The 25136-nt window shown below is 34.1% G+C and overlaps 1 protein-coding gene across 7 annotated transcripts in view; it reads left to right on the top strand.

The window, feature by feature from the left end:
• Window positions 1-878: 878 nt before the first annotated feature.
• LOC138706076 (probable peptidoglycan muropeptide transporter SLC46) overlaps window positions 879-25136 on the top strand; it is a 45268-nt gene continuing 21010 nt past the window's right edge. For 2 of the 7 annotated variants that reach the window (XM_069835004.1, XM_069835000.1), the window contains exons 1-6: window positions 909-1021; window positions 8885-8930; window positions 15226-15895; window positions 17215-17389; window positions 22829-23009; window positions 23677-23830. In XM_069835004.1, coding sequence (XP_069691105.1) covers window positions 15244-15895; window positions 17215-17389; window positions 22829-23009; window positions 23677-23830 — 1162 coding nt within the window. In that variant the 5' untranslated portion in view covers window positions 909-1021; window positions 8885-8930; window positions 15226-15243. Of the gene's footprint in view, window positions 1022-1294; window positions 1543-1797; window positions 1883-1998; window positions 2164-8884; window positions 8931-15225; window positions 15896-17214; window positions 17390-22828; window positions 23010-23676; window positions 23831-25136 lie in introns of those variants that run through there. The other 5 variants (XM_069835005.1, XM_069835001.1, XM_069835003.1 and 2 more) reach the window with 5 other exon arrangements.

Here is a 25136-nt window from a genome sequence, read left to right as displayed (position 1 = left end):
CATGCCATTGGCTGGGCAACTGGTGTCATGTGAACGTGACATGCTAGTTGCTAAGCTGTTTTTGGAGCTAGTCTGCTTGAGTCAACTGAGAAATGAGTTTTCTTACGTATTTTTCGGTTGTTTTTCGTTGTAATAATGGCCCCAAAGTGAAGTGACATTATTAACATATCAAATTCGTTGAGCTGTATAAAGAGAAGCGATGTTTATGCATAGAAACATGCAGCTATCTCATAAATACTTGCAGTAAAAATTTCATCCAGATTGATTAATATTTGGCATAAGAAAGTTGGTGTTGAATCAACAAAAATGAACACAGAAAAATAGATTTGAAAATAAAATGAATATTTATGTAAATTAATATTCTCCTCCGCTACATTCTTCTAGTAACTTCAGGGAGCCAACAAAAAGTCACTAGATTTGTAATCAGAAATTTTAAAAAAGAATTCTTCGATGAAAAACAATTTTGACAGCTCTTTAAATTCCACTCCCCCTTCCAGCCTTAATTTAAAAAGTGTAAACATACAAGTATTTGTAATTAGAATTGAGCTGAATCTACTTGGGGTATGAAAATATAAATTCTGAATAAGTGAAATAGCTAAAAAAAAATTGGAAAAATGTTCATGATTTTCAGTGGAGTCTTCCCTTAAGGAACCCGGAGGCTCATTGCCGCCCTCAGATCTTCCAACTAACACTCTATAGGCCCTATGCATTTATAGAGTCACCTATATGTGTTACATGCAATCGGGACTCTACTGTATATCAAATGTTTTCGTGATTCGTGAATTTGAAGATTTTGTATTTTGTTTGTATTCGGCGCCAATATAAATGTCATATTTGTAATAGTTGTCAGCCATTTTATGTCTGAATTCTGAAATAGAATTTGGCCTCGTGATTACTGTTTTATGCCTATGCCTGTCATGCAACCTTGAATGTCAGATGTCAGTTGAGGGGAACGGATAAATTATGGGACGGCTTTCGCACTACAAAGTCAGTGTCATTTCATATATTCGTAATAATCATGGTGAGTTTACTGTATTTCCTCATCGACAATCACATATTTTTATGCTTGTTTATATAGTATTCACGACTTTGTTTCAGCTGACCTTGTATGCAACGTGAGTGTATTATATACATATTAAATCACTACGAAAGAACACCAATTGAAGTTAAACTTAATCAAGATTATTATGACAAAAAATATATATAAGCATATTTAAATAGTTGTATATGTTCGAACTATAAAGCAATTTCCTTGGGCCTACTATTATGAATAATTAAAATATAATGAATTTGTGAAACTGTGATTGAAATTCAGTTTCTTGTATCAGTTTACAATTTTGCTAACATTGCTGCCAGGTTGTACCACATGCAGTTTAAACATACATTTCGTACGTTATAATATATAAATAATATGAAGGTTAAATTGTGGCAGTACAGTAAAAACTACGGTCACCACTACTACAGTTTTAAATGTGTCAAGATTTGTTACGCGGTTGCAGCGAAATTTGTATAAACTAGGGAGGTCTACTAGACTACTACTATGTAAGTGTTATCACACAAACTGTGTTAATGTTTGTTTTGCATTATTATTTAGATGGTGAAACCCCAGATCACACACACACACACAATAAAATAGGAAAATTTTGTATGGTCGAAGGACGTACAGTATAATATATACATGTGTCATTTTATCAAGCAGTGCAAAGTCTACATAAAAAATCTGTTTGTTTGCGGAAATATCTGTTATGATCGCAACTAATGCAATATCATTCATTGCAAAGAAGCAAAAGATACCATTCCGTTCAGAATTTGAATGTCATGCGGATCATGCAAAATAATGCGCTGCACAGCTGTGAGCAATCCTACCAACTGTGACAGATAGGTAAGTCAATGGAAACTTTAAACGTTTAGAACATTGGGCCGCGCTTTCAGTGCGGACAATCGCTCTTTAATATTTTTATGACTGGCAGCAGCTACAAGGGGCTGAACTGCCAGATTCCTGTAATTTAGTAAATTTTATGTCTATTGCAACAAAGTGTTGCTCATGACATTAATAAACGATTGATTGTTTCGACTACAGTTTTCTTACTTTCAGATCGCTATTAGGGTCTGTGTCACCCTAGGCGATCATGGATTCCACTCACCCTAATGGGCTGGTGAGAGGTATTAAGTTTTATCATTCAGTGGTGGAAAAGTCAGCGTCAGTTTGTGATTTTCTTAAATTTAACAACTTAAGCTGCTATTGGTCATGTTTGGCTTAGAAATGTTCAGTGTATAATTTTTAGTCTTCGTTAAAATCAATTCACAGATTTTTTAGATTTAGGAAACGAATGACAGAAAACACAAATACCTTGCAAAATTATTTATTAGTAATTACATTAAGGACATTATTTATAATTTACCATGTTCGGCATCTTCTTGTTTATTATGAAAATATAATGTATGAATTCTTACACAAGTCTTTGAAATATTCAACTTGCGATAAAGTGAGAAGATTTAAAAAAAAACTAAATGGGACAACAAAATCTACAGATTTTAAAATAAACTGTTTCATAATAAAAACGTGTGTAAAAGTAAGTACCGTGAATACTGTCTAAAGAACTTTACACAATATAGTGATATTCACTGCACTAAATCAAGCAGTCCTTCAGAGTTAAAACTGCATTCATTGATATTTTGCTGATGAATGTATCTTCTTTAATACGTTCTTTTTATTGCACAGCGTTTTGTTAAAGTTGCTACAGGTATAAGTAAAGTACACCTTATTAATCAAACATAGCTTCAAATTATTCTGAATTTTATTCAGCTTCCACAGACACAGAAACAAAATTTCGATCACCTAAATTTTCCAAGTTTCAGTGCTTACTGAGCTTGCACAGTTTGTTACAACTGGAACTTGGAAAATTCAGGTGGCCCAAATTTTGTTTCAGGATCTGTAAGTACCGACTGAAAGAGCGTTCTTGCCACTCACTATTCACAAATTATTCATGTGAGAAATACTCTTTCAACAATGTAGGCATTAGTTCCAGATTAACTGAGAAGAAACTCAAATATTGTAAGAAAATTGAAATAGGACACATTATTGGCATTAAGATGTGAAATAATTTCCCACTAGGTGATGTTTTTTCGAGCTTAGTTTTTCTTGCTTGAGTGTTACACAACTGTAGGGGTACAATCCATTTGTTTAAATATTCAGTTTAGTTTGATATAATGAATGGGCATAGTCTACTGTTTAAATTTTGTAACCTCTGATGAAAGACCTTCCTTTTTCAATTTATCAGAAATTGTGCTGACAGCTGATGTTAAACTAAATTAAATTATCTCTAGTGACATTGTTATGAATCAAATAAGTTACAAATTTCAATATATTTACTAGTTGCTTTCAGTCTGTAATTTACGTGATTTTTTGATTAGACTTAATAAATAGTCATACTTCATTGAAACGCTTAACATGCGAGAGAGAACTCCCAAAATCTATAAGAAAATATACAAGTCCCTCAGGTGAAAACACACAACTACAGCTCCTACTAATATATTTGATGCACAGATTAGTGAATTCGAACTGTACACTGCAATAAAGAAGAGAGGACAAGATACATACAGAATTCCTCAAACATGCAGGGATGGGGGTAAGGACAATCCGAATATGGTTCCAAAAATAAGGGAATCAAGCCATGTCCCATCACTGTGAAAGAAAGCAACTGTCATTCCCATACTGAAAGCTAACAAAGACCCTATATATTTTGCTAGTTACAGAGTTCTCTCCCTGACCAACATTTTGGGGGAGACTGTGGAAATAATAATTAGTGTTAGATTAAATTGGATATTTTAAATCAATAATATCATATGTAACAAACAAGCTGTTTTCGAACACACAGATTTAACATGAACATAATTATTAAAGTCGCATTGGATTAAAAAAAATATTGATGGCAGTTACAGATAGCATATTTGTTTTGTATACAAACTCTCATTTTGTTTGTGTAAAAGAAACTACCCCATTATAGGGAGTGAATTTAGGCAAAATTAGCAACCTTTCTCCTATCTAACAGATTTTCATCAAACTGTGTACAGTAGTCACAGGTAACATTTATTTTATATACAAACTCTCATTACATTTGTTAAAAAAAAACTAACCCATTATAGAGGGTGAATTTAGACAAAAATAACTTTTTTCCTATGTAACAGATTTTTATGAAAGTTTGTACAGTAGATACATATAGCATATTTGTTCTGTATACAAAATTATTACGTTTGTTTAAGAGAAACTATCTCTTTACAAGGATGCATTTAGACAAAGTTAATAACTTAGCTTCTATATAACAGATTTTCAGATATTAATGAATTGCTGTTTAGTGAGTTTATATTAGAATAAAGTGAAAGTACTTCAGGGATATATGGTAATGACGGCGAACATTGTGAAAATTATGCTTTTTTTATATTTTGTAGCCCTTTCCAGAGTGGTTTCTCTTCTGTCTTTTATTGCGGATGCTGCATGCCTGCACTCCTCAATGAGCTGACTTGCAAGACGCACATCTTTTGATTTCTCCTTCACCAGTGACTGTACTAATCTACACCATGTTTTTAAACTGCCTTCCGAAAATTATTTTCTTGTTCTTCCAACTCCAACAAAAAATGCATTAGGAGTACGCTCTGTGGTACTATGTGAATGTAATAATCTCCCAGAAAATTTATTTCTGAATTGAAACATTTTCGGCATTTTAGCACAAACCTGTCGCATTTTATAGAACATATGAAAAGTCAATATGAAGTGTTGTTGGGCTTCGAAAAGAATGAGACATAGTTCATAAGTTTCTGAAACAGTTTAACAGTGAGATAAACAGAAATCTTAAATTTCATAAAGTTTCACTTCAATCCTTTCAGGTGTCCTGTAAAATATTTGTTTCATTGTTTCATTATCGTACTAATAATGATTAGTAGATAAATATCATATTAATACAACATAATGGAACAAATAAATAACTTCATATAGTTGGGATGCTCAATTTCCTACGAAAATAAGGTATAGTTGTTAACGCCTAAATTACGAAATTTCTCAAAATTACTGGAATAATTAATAAAGTCCTAAAAACCTCTCAGATTAAAAAAAAATACACATTTGAAGGTATACAACACTTTAGCAATACCCACACTATTATATGGCTGTAAAACTTGAGCCATCAAAAGGAGAGATGAATCCCACATCACTGCAGCAGAGATGAAATTCCTGAGAAGAACAGCAAGATACGCATGGCAATATCACAACACACATGAGATATATTATCAAAGCTTGAGGTCAAACCTGTGCTAAAAAATACATAAATATAGGAAGAACTGGAGATTGCATGTGGGAAGAATGAAGAGGGTTAGAGTACCAAATTTAATTTCAAAATATCAACCAACAGGCAAACAGAACCAAGATAGTCTGCTTAGAAGAATTCTAGATGAACAGTGAGACCGGAACAGGCCACTGGGTCTAAATCCTTGATTTGTTTGCTTATTCAATTATATTCAATGTCCAAAAAATAATTGCCTCAAAACCCAGTTTAGTTGCAATCCCTAGTAGATCAGGGTAACCCCTAGTGCAGTCTGCTGGTTACGACCTTGGTTACATCTGTGTTAAATTTAAAAATGAATTTGTACGAATTACATTTTTGGGATTGAAATAATGGGAGTTTTAATTTGCCTTTTCCTGCCTTTTTAAATATAAATATCTTATTTGCGAAATAAATGTCTTTTATTGCATTAATTTAATTATTTATAGGCCTACATCTTGATTACACAACTTTTAACACTGTATCACTTCGGAATATGTATGGTAAGACTTTCCTGTCTTAAATTTCAACATACCTCGTTTACATGTTTCGACCTATTTATGGGTCATCTTCAGAACTGGTCGTTGTTGGTCTTGGCGCCACTTGTTCTGTTTCCTGTGAGGGTGTGTTCCTGTGGTATAGTGTAGAGTCAAAGAATGTGTGTGTTTTGAAGTTGAGTTGTGTGTTGAGAATTTCGTTGGGGTGTGTTTTTGTGTGTCTGTATATGTCATATTGTTCTAGTGTGTTTAGTTTCTGGCTTTTTGGTTGGATGTGTAGTATTTCCATGTCTGTGTTGATGTCTCTGTGGGTGTGGTTAGCATTTGTGATGTGTTCTGCATATGTGGAGGTGTTTTGTTATTTTGTTATGGCTGTGATGTGTTCTTTGTAACGTGTTTGAAATGATCTGCCTGTCTGTCCTATGTAGAAGTTGTTGCAGGTGTTACATTTGAGTTTGTATATGCCTGTGTTAATTATTTATTTATTGTTTAAATTAAAACTGTCTGCCTGTACATTTATTTCCATAACTATAACAATGATATATATATTAGGTAATTGTCATGATGGCCATGACTAGACTGAGATAATCATGTGACTCTGATTTGCTCTGTAGTCTGTCTTTCTCGTTAGCCACGATTCAATGTTGAATTGAATGTGCACCTTATTAATTGGTAATATGGGGCAGGTAGTTTTTCCATGTCTTCTGTATTTAAGTCATACCGGTATGTCTTCTGTAATTGCTGGACTTTCTGTATATATCCTTGTTGTATTTTAAATTTTTTAGACTGTCTTTATAATTCTTCCAGTAATCAATGTTAGGGATTCTCTTGAGTTTCTCGTAAAGGATGAGGATTCGTCCTCTGTCTAACCAAAGGCGTGGGTTATTCGTAAAAGCTTGTATAGCTGTGATGGGTGTGGATAAAACAGCACTGTTATAATTCTTAATGCTTGATTTTGAATCTGTTCGATTTTGTATAAGTTTGATTTATTTGCTGTAATAATAGTTTCACTGCCATGTTGAAGGGTTGGTTTAATATGTTTTTTGTATGTAGTATTTAACACTGTTCTAGAGCAGTGGTATCAACGAAAGCGCAAATGTGCTCATAGCCCATATGCGCTGATCAGACACATAAGGCACGCAGGTACAAACCACTTGTGAACACAAGGGTTGTACATTACACATTGACGAAGAAGTCATTCAGTAAGTTTCAGGCTGATTAGACTCTTGACTTCTTATGTAAGTGAAAGATGAGGTGATGCTCTTTGTTGGTTTGTGGAAATTATTTAGTTACAAAGACAAGCAGTGCCGAACGCCTGAAATTATTAGTTCATCTACAGATTGATATAATATTCAAAGTAGTTTGTTTTTATTTACATTAAATTGTAGTAAATGTAGGCCTATGTGAAGATGTATTGCAGAGCGTCTTCCTCACAGCACTGTATTTATATTTACAGAATAAAGTACAAACAAAAGTATGTCCTGCTAATGGCATAGACTTGTTACATGTCAGTTACTAGTTGTGTCTATAAATTGTCCAGATTTCGTACATAAATTCTCAGTTTGACGATGTTTTTTACCATTACAATATCCTTTGGTTAAACCAAGAAAAAGTTCTGTCCAGTTATTTTGAATTGCATGAATATTTATCAGAATCCATAATAGAAAACTAGAGACAGTCCAGAACTATTTGACTCTACTCTACATGGATGAAGGAACTTAACTTTCTCAAGGATATATTCGAGCATATGAACGTTATGAATTGGAGATCGCAAGGAAAGAATTAATTAATTTGTGTCGACGGATAATATTAAAAGCTTTCAGATGAAGATTTCATTGTGGATATCACAGATCTCACAGCCTTTAGTCACTGAATTCCTGTTCATCAGAGAAGTATCGACAACAAGAAAAATAAGATACCTGTAAGCTATTTATAATCTGTACTTACAGTTTTTTTTTTTTTTTTTAATTTCGTTTAGTTATCACCATGCCCCATAACGTATAGTCATATTACATGGTTTATTGAAACTTGTTTATCTGTTATGTGTTCATTGGTGTCCCATTGTCTTTTGCTTCACTTTTTCGTATTTTTGTTGAAATTCATTTTGTTATTGTATTATATGTTATTCACTGTTGAATGTTCACTATCATTATCTTTAAGTTAATGATACTAGTTCTATTTACGCTGTTTACATATATACGCTTTTTGTAATTGGATCTTCACTATCACTATCTTTCAGTTAATGAAAGTATTTCTATTTAACTATTTACATATAATACACTTTTAGTAATTATAACTGTAATGACTGTACTTACAGTTAAATAGTTAATTAAATTATTATTAACAATGTTTTTATCAATTTTATTTTATACTAAGACTAATAATTTAGTACCTTATTAATTTATTACATCAAATACTGAAAATAAGTGTTATATGTCACATTATCATGGCCTACTTTTTTTTATGAAAAAATCTTGCTTCTTAAGATAAAAGTCCTGCTTTTTGTTTTTTATCTGGTAATCCTACTGAACATCCAATGATGAGGATAAAAATCTATCAATCCAGAACTGAATAGCATTAAGAAATTGAGCACAAAACAATGACATTTGACAGTTGGAGTTCTATTAGTAAAAACTTTAGGCTTATAGATTAGATACCATACTATACAATCTTAGACAGCCATAAAGCTCAGCATCCATATGTACCAGGTATAATGTTAGTAGGTCATAGTGGACTAGTCTGATGAGGGGGGGGTAGTTTATGAAATCGAGAAAGATTGATAAATCTACAGACACAGGCATTATCATAAATCAGCACTTAGAGTTTATGATAGTTTAAAAGGACCAAAATGACGTCCTATAAAATTTAAAAGAGTAGAAAATAATAATATTTTTTAAATTAAAAATAACTAAGATTTGGGAGCTGAGCCTAATGATCTCATTCAAGATAACATATTTGCCCTGAAATTAAAATACTCCAGCATAGTAATGCTAAACGACAAATCGTTTCTGCTCCTACATCATAGTTATAAAAGGATGGTGCTTCACTTACGATGTTTCATTGTCTTTACAGTTGTATTACTGGTGTAAGGGGCGAACTGGTGGCGCATCTGCAGACTGTGAGTATTATTCCTCTGTTTCTTGCAGCTTATCTCTGTAAAGGTAGGCACTCACTTACCGGAATGGATTTGTTCGGCGCATTCTGATTTTTATTCTTTGCATTATTATAAATTGAGCATCGCCTCTGTCTGAATGACCGGATTCTGTACAGAATTCTGGCCAAAGAATTCTAAATGGATTTCCATATGGGCCTAGGTCGAAATAAAGGATGTAATGAAAATTATATCGATTGTAAGGTCTCCAGTCACAGTGATGTTGAAGATATAAATTAAATGGATGACGTGAAACTTATTTTGTTTCTCCAACAGTATGAATTATCAAATTAGAATTATAGCAATGTAATATGCAGTAAGAACATATGTAATGAGAATGGGAAAGTATTGAATCGACTAGGTATGTTCTTTTCATTTTATTTAAGTTACTGAGCTATTAATTTTATTTTCAAGTTCAGTTCAGAACACTACATTGAAATAATGCGCTCTGCGGTAAATTACAGCACTATTTGATGATTATCAGAAATAAAGTCCGAATGCGCCAAACGAGTTTTTACAGGGAAGTAAGCTCCTACCTTGAATTCACTATATAATTTCCATTGAAAATATTCATCCACATGTGGCTACTCAAACTCGCAACTATTGTTTGGAATTCTTCAGTAAATACACTGTGTCTCAAAAGTCAGAGGTTTCAGTTATATTTGTTGAATGAATAGAGGTGGAAATGTGATATTGGTGTCAGATGAAAATAAAACTCTCAAAGTTTTTCGTCGTAAGTTTGAGACACTGAAGGAAACGAAAGATGGCAACAATCGAACAAATGCAATAATTTTATTGCTACAATAATTATACAAGATGGATGTCGAAAGAAAAGTGCAATGTGTTTTGTGGCTGGCAAAATATGAATGTGTGACTCATGGTATATTCATACACAGCAGACTCATTCCTTTTGTGATAATCATCTGAATGAAGAGCATGCAACAGTTGAAGTTTATAAGGAGTCAGAGATGAAGACGTTTCTTTAAAGCTCTATGAACTATTGTTTTCGGAGGTCCTAATTGTCGGCACATTTACGAATTGATTTCTTTGGACTCTGAACAAATGCTCTTCAGATGGCTTCTACTGTTTCACCATTTGTTGATGGTCTTCCAGTACACTTTTTCTCCAGTAGGTTTCCAGTTTCTTTTTAACTGTCTATCCCAACGACTAATGTCATTCTCGTGTGATGTTGCTTCGTTAAATACGCGACGAAATTCATATTGTACATTCATTCATTCATTCATTCATTCATTCATTCATTTATTTTATTCCATAGATCTTACATGAGCAATGAAGCTTTAAGATGTGGAACATGTCAACATTTTACAGTATTACAATTACAATTTTTACAAATTGTTATAGTTTTACAATTTAGTAACTTTCTACAATTTTTACAATTTTGTACAATTTTTTTACATTTTGGCGAGATGTAGTGAGATGAGATGAGGTCCGAGGATTCGCCAAAATATTACCCGGAATTTGCCTTTTCGGTGGGGAAAACCTCGGAAAAACCCAACCAGATAATAAAATCAAAGGGGGTAATCAAATCAAAGGGGTTGATGCCAAGGACTCGCCATAGACCATCCGGCTTCAGTCCCACGGCTGGGGAAAACCTCCGAAGAAACCAAAGTCCAAAGGGGGATCCAACCCAAGCCCGAACGCAGCTCCGGATCAGCAGCCCGGCGAGTCTGCCGACTGAGCTACATCGATGGCTCTACTAAAAGTATACAATACATAGCCAATCAGATTATTAAATTTACAAACGCAAACGATCATTCATAAGTTGAGCTATATTATAATACAAAACAATTTAATTAAATTTAAGGCATAAACAATTCAACCAGTTCTGATATACAGAAATTGATAATACATATCATGCAAACTACTTCAAATTACAAACACAAACAATTTATCAGTAGAGCTATATAGATTACAATCACGAGTCACAGATTCAAATTTTGCCAGCCACAAAACAGGTTGCACTTTTCTTTGGACATTAATTAATTGTAACAATGGAAGTTATTGCATTTCTTCAATTGTTACTGTCTTTTGCTTCCTTCAGTGCTTCAAACTTACAACGAAAAACCTCGAGAGTTTTATTTTCATCTGGCACCAATATTATATTTTCAACTCTATTCATTCATTCAAATATAATCTTCTGAAACACCACTGTGACTTTTGTGACACAGTGTAATGTATTTCATCTTCAACATATCAGTATTACTTCCGAAGTATTAACATGATTCTTTGCTATGGCTCAAATCAGCAAGAATAAAGATTACAAATATGAGGAGCTCAGCACACAAATGATCCAATCCACAAAATTTGCATATTGAGTTTATTGCTTTAAAGAGCTCCTCATACTGTTCCCTTCAAAGAGTAAATGGACCTAATCATCATTCCTAGTTTTTCAATGAGATTTCAGCACAATTTTCGTTTGTGTATCATCTTCCGCTCACTGTTACAAAGAGGTAAAGTGGAAATATAATTTTGTGGATTGGCCCATTTGTGCGCTGAGCGCCTCATATATTGTGCCCAGTAGGTTAGATTTCCAACAGAAAAATGGGTAGTTTTATCCCTCCATAACAACTGAACAAGTGTCCCTTATTAAATTTATCCAGTACTTTCTTCCTGGTCTTGCACCATACTATTTGTTGATGGAGTCTCTCTTGTGTGATTGTTTAGTGCTGATCAGTCGTCATCACAGTAGTGAATAGATGCTTGTGATGACTAATTATTAATGTAACATATTACATTTATGCTAATTGTTCAGTCATTTACCTTAACAATTTGTATAAATTATCATTTTCTGTTTGGAACTAAAGAAGTAATTTGAGTTCATGAAAGTTAATTGATGACAGATGGTGAATAGAGAAAAATAAAGAATAAAGTTTCATATTTTCCTAAATAAATCTTTAATATTTCGCAAGAAAACATGATAAAATTTCACGTAAAATGCATAGTCAGCCGGTGACGCAGCTTTTACAGTAGTGAGTTGGACTCGAAATCAGAGACAGCGCTAGGGCGCGGATTCGAATCCCCCTTGAACTGATTGCCTGGTTGAGTTTTTTCGAGGTTTTCTCCAACTATAAGACGAATGTCGCCAAATACCATATTACTATCACTAATTCCACTGATAATCGTAATAAGTCTTCAGGCTGTAGTGTTTTCGGAACAGAGGAAAAGAATGCACAATCACTTATACTGTAATAAGTGATATTCATAAGTATGTGTCGTTAAATTAAATGTAAATGTAAAAACATAGTATGAATCGAATTGTCGCATAAGATTTATGTGAAAACATCAAACATAAAAACTCCGTATTTAACATTAACCAGTGGGCCAGAATGTCAATTCTAGCTGGAAAAAATTATATTTTTCAATGTCACCGAAGTTGTGTTTCTACTCTGTAAACACTAACCCGACTAACCCTACACTTCAGAAATACGCAACACAGAAAGATATTCGGAAAGATTAACAACAGTAAATACTGTATATAGTGGAAGTCGGTGTTTGATTAAACACTTCAGCAGTCTGTACCCAGTTGTGAGTTGGAGTGATGCAAGATAAGATCGTTCTGTGTTGTGCTTAAGCAAAATATTTTTTTTAAACTCTACGTAAAAAGTCTGTCCAAAGGTATGTAGGCTAGTTTTGGTTTATATAAAGTTTAATTATTAATTTATTCCATGTTAATACTGTAAAACAGTGTTCGAAATTATTGAACTGAAAATTAAATTTTCGTTCATGAATTTCGTTTTAGACTGGGATTAAAAAAATTGGTACTTAATCACACGAAGTTTTTGTGACCAAAATACAAAGTAACATTTGAGCTTTAAATCCCTTATTCCGGTTTAACTGCAAAGCGCACGTTTTTTTTTATTTCAATTTTTTAATTTTAGGTGATGGCCAACAGAAGCAACTTTCAGTGACTCGTAAAGAGTTATTTGAATTAATGCTCGAGAAAAAAAGCACTTTAAGATCATTATGTGAGTATGTTTTGACTAGATTATAAATATTGTGTTCACAGAACGATTTTAAGAGAATTAAGAAATGTATTTGTTATTTTATGAATGAATTTAAGAATGGTGAAAGTTGTGCAGGACGAAAAAAAGACAGGTTTCTGGTGAAGACTGAGGTGAAGTTTTCTCAATAGAAACTCATTGGTATAGCTAAAGAACACTGCATCTCGCTTACTAGAGGAACAGGGGGACATTTCAGTCACTAGCATACGTTCTTTTTCAGAACATTCCTTTGTAAGCAAAGGAACAATAATTTGTTTCGTTTTGAGTCCTGCCTCGTGAAAGGATTTTTTGTATCACCCAACACCCGAAACTATTGACAATTGATCACTTAATCCATTTTGAATCTTGCGTACACTACTTTTAACACTTGGTAGGCTCTGAGGATGGTGCGTGAAGCACTGAAACAGCTGTAAGCCGCACAAATCTTACATAGTTAACACGAGTAAGTCCGCTAGTTAATTAATTATAATTAATTAGTTCACTTAATGTTACACCACAGGATTTCTGTTGAGGAAATTAAACTTTATACAAAACAGAAGCACATACCTTTGGGCAGACTTTCAATAAAAAAATATGTTGTTTTAAACACAACACAGAATGATCTTCCTTTGCTTCACTAACTTCCGCTATGTATTTACTGTTGTTAATTTTTCCAAATCCCTTCCTGCGTTGCGGATTTCTGAAGTGCAGACATCTGGTATGTCTATGGTTCTTGCAATGGTTATATCAGTACAATTCACTAAATCTAGTTTCTTCAGTATGTAGTGAAGAACTTGTTCTTTCCTTTCAGAAAAATCACTTTGTCCTCGCCAGACGTGTAATAGCTGCCTCCACGTAATCTGCGTCCCTAAACCTGAAAATAAATATATATCCGAAAGTAGCGAAAAGATGCAGCTGAATTTTCTTTCACTAACCCTTGTAACATTACCTCAAGATCAAGCCTAATAATAACCCATGAAGTTGGGTAGTAATTATTCCACTTTTTGTTAAACTGAAACATTGATCCCAAGACTGTGAAACTTCATTTTAACGTTAGTCAGAAAAAAAGGTCACTGGCATGAGGCTCAAACATGCTCCCTTCCATATGACAAATGGCTGAACCATCTGAGCTACTGAGACTAAATGAAAGGCCACGCTTCTGAGGGCGCTGGCATATTAATTTTCTCGTTAACATTATGTGAATCGCATTATGAAATGATCTCCAAAAGCCACCCCATTATTTTTTCTAGCACTGTAAGTATTCAGATATTCAAATTCGTAAGCTTCAGAGTTTAGCTGATTGGCCTGTTTGAGCTTCAAAACAAAATGTCTGTGCCACATAAGATTTGGTATCCTTTACTTTTGTATTCTTTGAATGTAAATGTGGCTACATTTTTCGAAATGCAGAGTACATCCATTCTTTCCACATGTCCGTGTCATTTCTCTTTTTATCTTGCCATCTTTGTCTTGTAATTTATAAAAATTGTAAGTTTATTTAAAACTCTTCCTTTGTGGAATTGCGGATATTAGAAGCGAACTTGCAACCGAGATACTTTGTCGAGTTCATCCCTAATATCGCAATTAAAATTCTTTTTTGATTCGCCCTTAATATCCGCAGCACCTCAGTTGTTTTCCTGTCATTGGTCAGTGTTCGGTTTTAAGGTTCTCAATTTCTAAATAAAGACTGAAAGAAGAACAGGTCTTCTCAAACCAACAAGAGAACGCTTAAACTGGGTTTGTGACTGCTAACTGAACAATAAGGATGTCAGTTCATGTACAGAAATTGACAGTTATGAAAATACTGATTTTTTATTATGGGAATGTGAAGTGTCAGCACTTCTCTCAATTCATCATAACAATCTTTATTGTTCAAGAATTGATTATGGAGAGCACAATAGAGCCATTTCGGTTATTGACCTTTTGTAATCTAATCTAATTTCATATATTGATATGGTCTGCGAGATTAATTATTCAGCTATTTTTGTTTGTGATATTCAATTACGTCATATTAATCATTACAGAAAAATTGCCAAGTCCAATTTTGATTGTAAATATAAGCATTTTACTTTGGAGGGAGTAGCTAGTTGGTAGCCATTTCTTTGTGAAGTTTCTATAGACACGAATTGTTTCCACGGAGCTGGAAAGGACTTCTGCAGTTCCACGCAGTCATAAGAGCATGTAGAAATGCTTTGCTCAGAACTATAATTAAAGGGGAGAGGGATTGTTGCTTCCTTGATTAATTGAAATCTGTCTTCTTACAGGGGAACGTCACTATTACAATGTCCATAAATTCAGATGTTAAATCAGATATAGCAGATATGACTGTCTACCAAAATTCTGAATTGCAATTATCTAGCAGTCCAGAAAGTGACTTTGGAATGTCAAGTCAACCGTACAGTTTATTACAATCATCCTCCGAGCCTTGTATTTGCACAGATGGATCACAGTTATCACATGCACACTGTGTATCATCTAAATCAGAAATACTGAGGCAAGCAGATTCAACACTGGAACCTCTGGTCCAAGAACCAATTGATTCGATGGTGCCCTGGCAGCAACGTGTTGCCCAACCAAATCGACTGGATTCAGACAGTAGGGTTACCTCTTCTCGCTGTTTCTTGTCCGTGGAGGTGACAATCTTCATGTACACACTGGCATCGGGATTGTCAGGTTCAATAGTGACACAACTTCTATTGGTGCGGCATTGCCAAAACCTGTTTCCTGGAAACTCGTCACACTGTAGTTTGCTGGAGGATAAGACAGACTCACTGGAGGCTCGACAGTTAGAGGCTCTGGTTCAGCCTCACGTATCTATGCTGCAAATGTACAAGACTACCATTGACTGTGCCCTGCCTGTTGTGCTGTCAATGTTTCTTGGGCCTTGGAGTGATCTTTATGGCCGCAAGCCTCTCATAATCTGGCCCTTGTTTGGTGAGTGGAATATCTTATATTGGAGATAATTACTAATTGATTTAAAAGTTTTGTTTCAAATTTAGGACATTCAGATAACAATAATAGTTTATAGTCATTCTTCTTGAAGTTAACTTTATAATACTTGTTGTTAAAATATAAAAACTTTTTAAATTGTTAAAATTGCATTTAAAAAAGGTAATGTACCTTGGGTAACCGTACGGTACCATTTCAGCATAGTGTTTGCCCTTGTCAGTCTACTGCTTCAGCTATGGCTGTCGTTTATTGCTTTGCATTTCTCGTCTTCTGTAGAATGGGGATCTTTAGGTGGTAGTGGGGATGATTACGTGTTGCGTAGTATTACGTCGAATAGTGTACGTGCTAGTGTTAAATTTTGAGTAGTGATATATTATTGTGTGTTTATATATTCAGTATGGTTCTAATATGTTCAGTTGTTACTTTTCTATATCTGTTTCTATATTATTGTTATTGTAGTTGCTATTGGTGATGTCGTGTGTAACTTCGTGTTATGTGGTTTAATTAGATATTGTTTTAATATGTTGTTGTTTTCTAATGCCAGGCGTTTGACAATAAAGTCATTTGACCTCTTGCACTCCAATATTTTTCAAAGATATTATCATGGTCAGCCACTGAAGCACAGATTTTGAGGTGTTCCGAATCCATTTCTTGGTTTGAGTTGCACAATGGGCAGTTAGGGGACTGATATATTCCAATTCTATGCAGGTGTTCGTTATATTATTTGGAATGACGTGCCAGTTTGACTCATATAGAAATCTGGGCAACTATTATTTTGAACTTGTAAGTTAGACAAATTGAATTATATTTGTATTTATTTGTTTGTTTGGTATGAATGTTTAGATATTTTTGTAGTATGTTGTTTGTTTTCTTGAATGAAGCTGCAATTTTATAGGTATGTATTGTGATAAGTTAATATTATATGCGGTATTTATTATCTTACTGTGTTTATGTTGGTTTATTATGGTTTCGTTTGACTTTTTACAAGTGTGTATATTATTTTGGGATTGTATCCATTATTATTTATGGATCTTTGTTCTCTAGCTATCTAGCTACAGTTTTGACTCTGTTTGTGTAGGTACTCATTCTCATTCTTGGTACTGTACCATATCTCCTTTTTTCTCCTCTTTTTTCTTCTGTTCCTTCTCCTCTTCAACTTCCACACATACACTTCTCTTTCTATTTCTCTCTTTCTTTCATCTTTTTCCTTTTCATCCCTATTTGCTTTCTTCCTCTTTCTCTTACCATCCTCGCTAGTAGGTTTAATTCGTTATTTTCAAATGGACGTTCTTTGTCTTCTGCAGGTTATGGTATTGCATATGTTTTGCTCACTTTCCTGAGTGCAATACCCCATCTGGGACCTGACTACTTCCTCTTGTCCAGCCTGCCAGTAGCTCTAAGTGGTGGATTGGTCACAATCATTTCAGGATCTTTATGCTACATTACTGACACCACCACTGAGAAAAGACGATCTCTCAGGTAAGTGAATTGTGACTTTTTGCTTGATTTAACTTGAAGCTCTGCTAAGAATATCAGTATACCGGTATATTTAAACTTATTTACAAGATTAAAATTCCTCGGTAGAGTGGAAATTAAGCTGTGATCCCACAAAAACGCAATTGGTTCATTTCGTTGCTGGTATGTGCGATTTAATATAATATGATAATATTCTTTTATATTCAAAAATAAATTTGATGATCACCATCATGGTACTATATCATTAACTGAATGAGTAGAGAATCAATATACCACATTAGAAACGTGAATTTAACCTCCAGTGAGAGTTCAAATAGAATACATAGTGAATAAAAAACGATTTGGGACAGTTTTTCTAGTGGTGCGTCCGTTTATCTTGTCACCATCCCAAGAATCTTGTATGGTGTTTTTTATGAAGATGTGTCTGGTACTGTCAGTCTGTCTGGAATTGAGGCGTTCAGAGCAAAAGTGGATCAAGTCACAAATTTTCATAAATTGAGTTTAATTCATTTTCTGATTATCCGTAGTTGGATCTTTTCCGAGCAGTAATGGATCAAATCTTAGTTCCAAGCATTTGCTGGTGGGTGACACCAGTCACTTTTGGCTCAGATTATTTGTTCACGATGTCCTGAGCCATAGTGGATCTAGTCACCAAAGCATTGCGTCAATTAACATGACAATATCGTTTATATTTTATAAATCTAGAATTTGGGAATAGAGCAATAAAATTATTGCTAGTAAAATTAGATAAGATAATTCACTAGAGCAAGTTAACTTTATCTCAAAACTACTTCTCATCGACTTGATCCACTTTAGCTCTGAACCCTCATATGACAAAACCAGCCAGTTGAGCCGAAAAGAGATTAATAGAGAGAAAAGAAAATATTATGATTGTGAAGGCGATGATTGTCATAATCGTCATCATCATAATATTATTAATTAAAAGTTAGCTATTTAAATAAAACTGCATTCTCATTTTTTATTGTTATACTCCTTTATCCTTTACTACTGTTAGTAAATGAAATATATTATCTTTATCTTTCTTTTTGCTATCTTGAATCTGTGCGAATATTAATGAGTACGAGGTTTACTGCTCACTCACCTACTTCGAGGGTATAAATTGCAAAAATATAGAAACTTTGAAATCCTATATTTGAAGAGAGAGATGACACAAAGTTATAGCTGTCCTTTCTAAGGATTACCATGAAGATACAGCCTACTGATCAATCCAAACAAGATAATATTTAATTTATGTATTAATAATTGTTAATGCAATAGTACAGTAACTGTTTTTGTTCTGTTTATATAATTTTGATTGGCCAGCTATCACTTTCAAGAAGTTACTCCATTTTAATTTTTAAGAATATAAATGATTATGTACCTACAGACCCAGAAACAAAATTTGGGCCACCTGATTTTCAGAGCTTACTGAGCATGCGCAGTATGTTATAAATGGAACTTGGAAATTTCAGGTAGTCCAAATTTTGTTGCTGGATCTGAATATGAGTTTTCTATTCCAAGACAATTGTGGAAATATTCGTATACCTCATGAACTGACTCAGTAAAATTTGTGTTTTCTGAAAGGGACATGATGTTCTGAACTGCTTTCTTCCTCCTGTAGTAACTTCATAAAGGTACTGATTTTTACGTTGTTCTCTCAAACGCTTATCTGAACATTGTGGATTTTTGCTGCGTGAAAAGTCTGATTGTTTATTGGTGTGTGGATAAGCTTCAGGGCTTATACCGCATTGTCTTGGTGTTATTGGCTGATGTTTCGACCGCTGTGTTGTGGTCATCTTCAGAGCAGTTGTTGATAAGGAAATAGTCTTCCAGCTCGTGTATATATATAGTAGTCTCGCTGGGGGGAGTACTTGCTGTGATAGGACGTAGGTTCTCCTTCTGGCATCTGATTGGTCCTACGTTGTCCAATCCGGTTGAGGTCTGTATAAAGGGGAGTATTCATATTAAATACTGGCCCTCATAAGGTCCGAAAGAGTGACCTTGATACTGTGCCCGATGTCCGGATGAAGGGGGGGGGGGGCGCCGCGTACATGTGGAGACCTGATTGTTTATTATTTGCTTTCCATTGTTGTCTCGCTTTATAGTACTTTACAGCAGGGTGATCTGGACTTTACACAGAGATGTAGCAGTTCTAAGAAATGTAGTGAAGTCAGTTACCAAAGTATCAAATTTCTTTTCATCTTCTCTTCTTGTAAAAGTGACGAAAATTGTTGATCCCATAACCCTAATTCATTTAAGTCTAATTTATTAATGTGCATTGCTGATGCTTGTAAGATGCTGTATTTCCCAGTATCTCCCATATTTGCCCCTAATTTTTAACAGTCTCCCAGCTCCCAAATTTTTCTTCTCTTTGAGCATTTTTCTCCCTTATTTTGCATACTGTAAAAATCTTTATTCTAAACATTTGGTTTTGCCACGAATGATGATTATTTATATTATGATGGATTTTGTTGCTCAAGAGATGCATTAAAGTATGCAGTCTTTATAGAATGTAATGCTTGCCAAGAATGGGTTTTAGTGCTCACCCGTTTAAAATCAAACCATGTTAATGTTATGAATTTGGAAAAACTGGCTAGTTTTGTTCTAAGCATAACAATTAGAAATTCTCATACAAAAAGGATGTTTCATCTCATGAACAATAATTAGACATATGTTCGAAACATGAGCACGACACATCTAATTAAATCAGAGCTGTAAACTGCAGTCGACTTCAACTATTACGCGAGACAAAATCTGTCTCAAAATACTCTTAATTTAAGCCTAACTGCCAAAGTGTAGAATAAAGTTGTTTTTTAGTAACTGAACCGAATAATTTGTCTGTTTTCTATGTGAAATTTTGTCGATTCCTTAGTCTCCCATCAGTAGCGGCTCGCCGTAAAAAGAATAGGTGAAGTGCTGTTCACATACACAAATGCATGAAAAGTTTTACCAATATAATGAGTGGGCCTACTATTCGTAAACTACGTACAGTTTTAATAGATCTAGAACACATGCAAATAGGAAAATTAATTTATTTCAGGACTCACCCAATTTCTCGCATACCAAGTCAATCCTCCTATCTTTTAAAACAGCAAACCTGTCGATGATGTCTTCATAAAATGTCTGAGTTTAACTGAGGGTGGACAGTATATCTCTATGCAAAGCTATGGGGCTAATAATGAAAGTCTCTCCTGTGATGTAGCATTCCGAGTGAAATTTTCAATCTCTTCACACAGAAAAGCTTCTTTCCTCGGAAGAATTTTTTAAAGTTATTTTATACAACTTCTGTACTTTCTTTTCACTTTTTAAAACAAATAACAAATGGAACTGTAGGTCGTCCAGAATTTAAAACATCTTTTTTATCTTCATATTTAAGTCTACAAAACGACATTTCTAATAAATTACAAACCGTGTCATTTTCGGGATAAATATTTCGCACTCATTAATCAACATTTTCTATGTACTGGTACTTAAGTATTTGTATAATAGCACTATGATGTAGAATTAATACACTATGTACACTTATCACTAATATATTCTAAATATATTAAATAATAAGTTAATATATATGTACACAATATTAAACTACATGCGTATATTTACGCGCGCGTTAAACCTTCAAATACAAGCGTTAGAACAAAACTGCCAAGATCACAAGTTCATGAGAAAAAATAATACACGCGGCGGAAAACAACTTTTAAACTTTGCGAATGTATGTGGGGTGTATTCCTGATAAAATAACATAGAGCCAGCTAATTTACCACTGCAGGGGTGGATGCTTGGAAACAAGAAATGAGGATACTATTCTCGAGTCAGGTAGTACATACTGTAAAATTTCACAGCCCTTAAACAATAGCCCCAGGCCTTGGAGACTAGCTGCAACCCTTCTCTATTATTAGTACCGTTAGATCTGCAAACTGGTTACTCCTCCTACAAGAAGTCTGACAGTTCTCCGTAACTGAAAGACTGAGAAACGCACTTCACTCATACAATCTTTCTTTAGTGCGTGACATCACGTTACCATGGAAACCAAGTGTTGTATGAGAATGGGAGCCCAAATAATTTCACCTGTACAGTATTGTAAGTTGCAATAGTCACCACTCGGAGCTCGTAACAGTTGACATTATTCTATTCAGCGGACAGTTACAGGTAGTATTTATACAACTAAACACTGTTTATAACGACAGAAAAGAAAACTTTTTCTTATTTTAGAAATACGATATCGGTAATAACTGGAATTAATTATTAATATGAGATAAAATTGTGTTTTACATGTAAATACGTGAAGTAACACTTCACCTACTTCACCTGAATAACTGCCCCTGTCTCCCATATTTTCTTAAAAAAAAATTTGGCAACCCTAATTAGCACTGATGTCTATTTTATAGGCCTATCTATCCAATAAAGATTTTCTGTAAATGTCAAGATGAGCTCTCACTGTATGCATTTTAACATGTTGGAAATATTTTCCACAGTATGGACAAATTGGATCAGCATTAATATTTTCCTTTACAATACTGGTAACATTTTGACTTATATAATTTCGCTCAGATTCATTGTTGTGTGAAATGATATTTATATGTATGTTAATGTTTTCCGTTTGATATCAGATGTAGGACTGATGTTTTTGCAGTTAGTATTTTCAATATTGAAATCTACAGCATCAGAAGCAGTGTAATAAAAATTAATCTTATCTTCCTGGACATTTTGACATTCGGAATTAGGAGAAGTGTGATGCATTCTATCAGATGTAATAATGATCTGATTGCAATTAGTACCAGTTTTACATATTTCAGTAATGAAATCTACAGTATCTGAAGCAGCGTTAGGAGGGTGATTCACAACAGGCTGGACAATTTTAGATTCTGAATTGTGTGTGTAATGTATTCTACTTGCATGAATTTTTAAACCTTTAGGTGTGTAAAAAAATTTTCCACATTGATGGCATTGATATGGTTTATTTACACCATTCATATATCTAGTGACTAAGTAAAATAAACTCAAAGTTTCAGAAAATAATTCAGTAGCACTCAATATTTTCAAGAAACTATTTACCAATATTACTGCATTTTAAGAAAAGTAATATCAGTTTCACATTAAAAGAGTCCAATCGAACTTCAGTAACACTTTTAACGTGTCATTAAACAATTTTAAGTTTTTTAAACAAAGTGTTAACGTGAACCAGAATCAATCAATTCAGTATTCCATATAAGAAGTGTACTTCATATACAACTCACAAAGCCACATATTATTTATAAAGAATAATATGTAATACTTTTATTCAAATTTGTATGTTTTGTTTACGAGGTTGATTTCTGCTGATCGTCGTAGGAACTTTATTTCTCCAAGACTCATTTTTCTGACTATTGGAAATGCTAATAATCAGCTTCTATTGTCTCCTCAATGAAGGGAGGGACGCACTGACAGCACCAATGATTACAGGATGGGAATATTTGAGGCAGCCTTGCTCAGTGGATTTGTTGTGGGAACCTACACCTGCGCCCCCTTATTCTTGGCTGCAGGACAATATGGTTACGTGACTGTGTTTGCTTGCAGTGCAACATTCGCTCTGTTGGGCTTCCTTTATGGTGTCTACATACCGGAATCTGTAAATGTCATTCAAGTGAGTTGTGCATCAATAGCAAAACACTTGTTTATTTGTAATTAATTCGTGTGTGTGTGCGTGCGTGCGTGCGTGCGTGCTCACAGATAGGCCTATACTAAATAGGAATTTATTCCAGAACATTTATCATTTTTAAAGTTAGTAAATGTACAGAAAGCATACAACACTGAAAAACATACTCTGAGATTTTAATTGCTTTTCAATATGAAAAATGGCCTCGCATGTATTTTGAATATATAATCAAAGATTTGTATTTTACGTTACAAAAAACACTAGAGATGTTTATTTTTAAAAACGGATACTATTTGGTTAAGGACATATTTAACGAACAATACTGTAGTATACTGTTGATCTTGCCGGAAATTATACAGGATTAAGAATGTTGATCTTTTTTCTCGAATTCAGATTCTCACTTGAGAGATGTGTGTGAGTTCAACGCATAAAATGGTTAAAGTAATGATGAGTATACTCAAATCACTATAAAAATAAATTCCCCATACAGTTAACATGTGGATTGTATGTGGGGACGAAGAGGAAGTCGGAAAAGAGGGGAGATTGCAGAATGCTGGGTTTGTAGTGAAGAACTTGACTTTGAACAGAAAACTATAAATGAATAAACAGTTGACATGACACTGTTAAACAAGCAGATGGTGGCTATATTTTGCAGAAGGGAAATTCAGTGGCAGGACTGTGCACATTGTTCGATTCTGAATTTATTGTGAGGATGGTTTCCACGTGCTGCAAAAGGAGGGAGCAGTATGGACGAGCCATTTTGTTCCTGATTATCATTACTACGGCTACCTGCATCATCACTATGGAAGGTGAGGAAATTAAAGCAATCTTTTTCATTTTTATTTCATTTATTGTAGCTATGCCTTAGATCTTACATCAACATCGTAGCTTTGGGATGTGAAACAAGTTAAATGTTATACAAAAACATACCATACAATACACAGTAAGCGGATTAATTCAATTTACAAGCATAAACAATTGATCAGTAGTGTAGAAGTTACGAGTCTAGAAATTTTGTTATGTACCTTTTCTCTTGACCCATAAAAGCTTTAAGAAAATTAGGCTGTGCATTAAAGAACATAGTACATTATTAGTGATCTTTTTTTTTTCATAGCAGCTGAGACTATTAGAGACTATTATTAGAGAAAAGACAAGAAACTTTGCCCTTAGCAATTCGAAATTTATTAAGCGAACCAAAAATTCTGGAAAGGTCGCAAGGAAGGAACGGCTGCCATGACAAAGTATAGAATGACAGCTACACAGACAGCAGCATTGACAATGAAGATGATTGTGGTGATGGTGGTGTTGGTGGTGATGATAATGATGATTATGATTATGACTATTAGAAGTGTTAACGCAAACTTGGGATAGTTTTATTTTTTTGAGGCATTGCAGTAAACAAAGTTATTTTTTATATTCTTTAAGAAACCTTAACTAAAGAAACAAGTTACGTGCTGGTATTATTTTTACCTTTATCTAGCTACATATTGGTATACATTAACTTGTAATAACATATTTGATAATATAATGCCTTTCAGATGCTTTTGTGACTTAATTGTAATTTTTTTTTCTCTCCCTCTCGTGGGTTCTCACCTTGTCGTGGTGAGGGGGCTTAAACTTGTTGTTTAAGCTAACAAGTAACAAAGAGGTACCCGCATGAGCTACATTAACACCAACGCAGTCCCACTATATTTTTCACTGCTTATGATTCATGGAGTCCCTCAGTGTAAAATTCTCCGGAGGTAAAATAGTCCCTCAATCTGATCTTCGGGTAGGGACTGCACTGAGAGATGCCAAGAATCGTACTAAAGTAGTAATTTTTTTTTCCCAGATTTAACATCTAGCCCACTGTGCATTCCAAACACAACACAGCATGAGAGAATAAATTGCACTTATTCTTAGCTGACTCGTTAGTATTATGTAATACAGTAGAGTCCCTCTTAACCGGCACCAATGGGACCAGGCAAGTTCCGGATAAGAGATTTTTCCGGATAATTGAATAGTTATTTTAACAAATTACCTGTTTGTATGAAGCTTATTTCTTAGTCACTTGATCATAACTAAATAACATAAAATTGTGTGGATATTCTTTATTAAAACACATCACTTAACAAA

This window comes from Periplaneta americana, chromosome 9, assembly GCF_040183065.1.
Source record: "Periplaneta americana isolate PAMFEO1 chromosome 9, P.americana_PAMFEO1_priV1, whole genome shotgun sequence".
Lineage (NCBI taxonomy): Eukaryota > Metazoa > Arthropoda > Insecta > Blattodea > Blattidae > Periplaneta > Periplaneta americana.
Note: the sequence above shows the minus strand (reverse complement) of the source record. Positions and strands in the feature narration are given on the sequence as shown.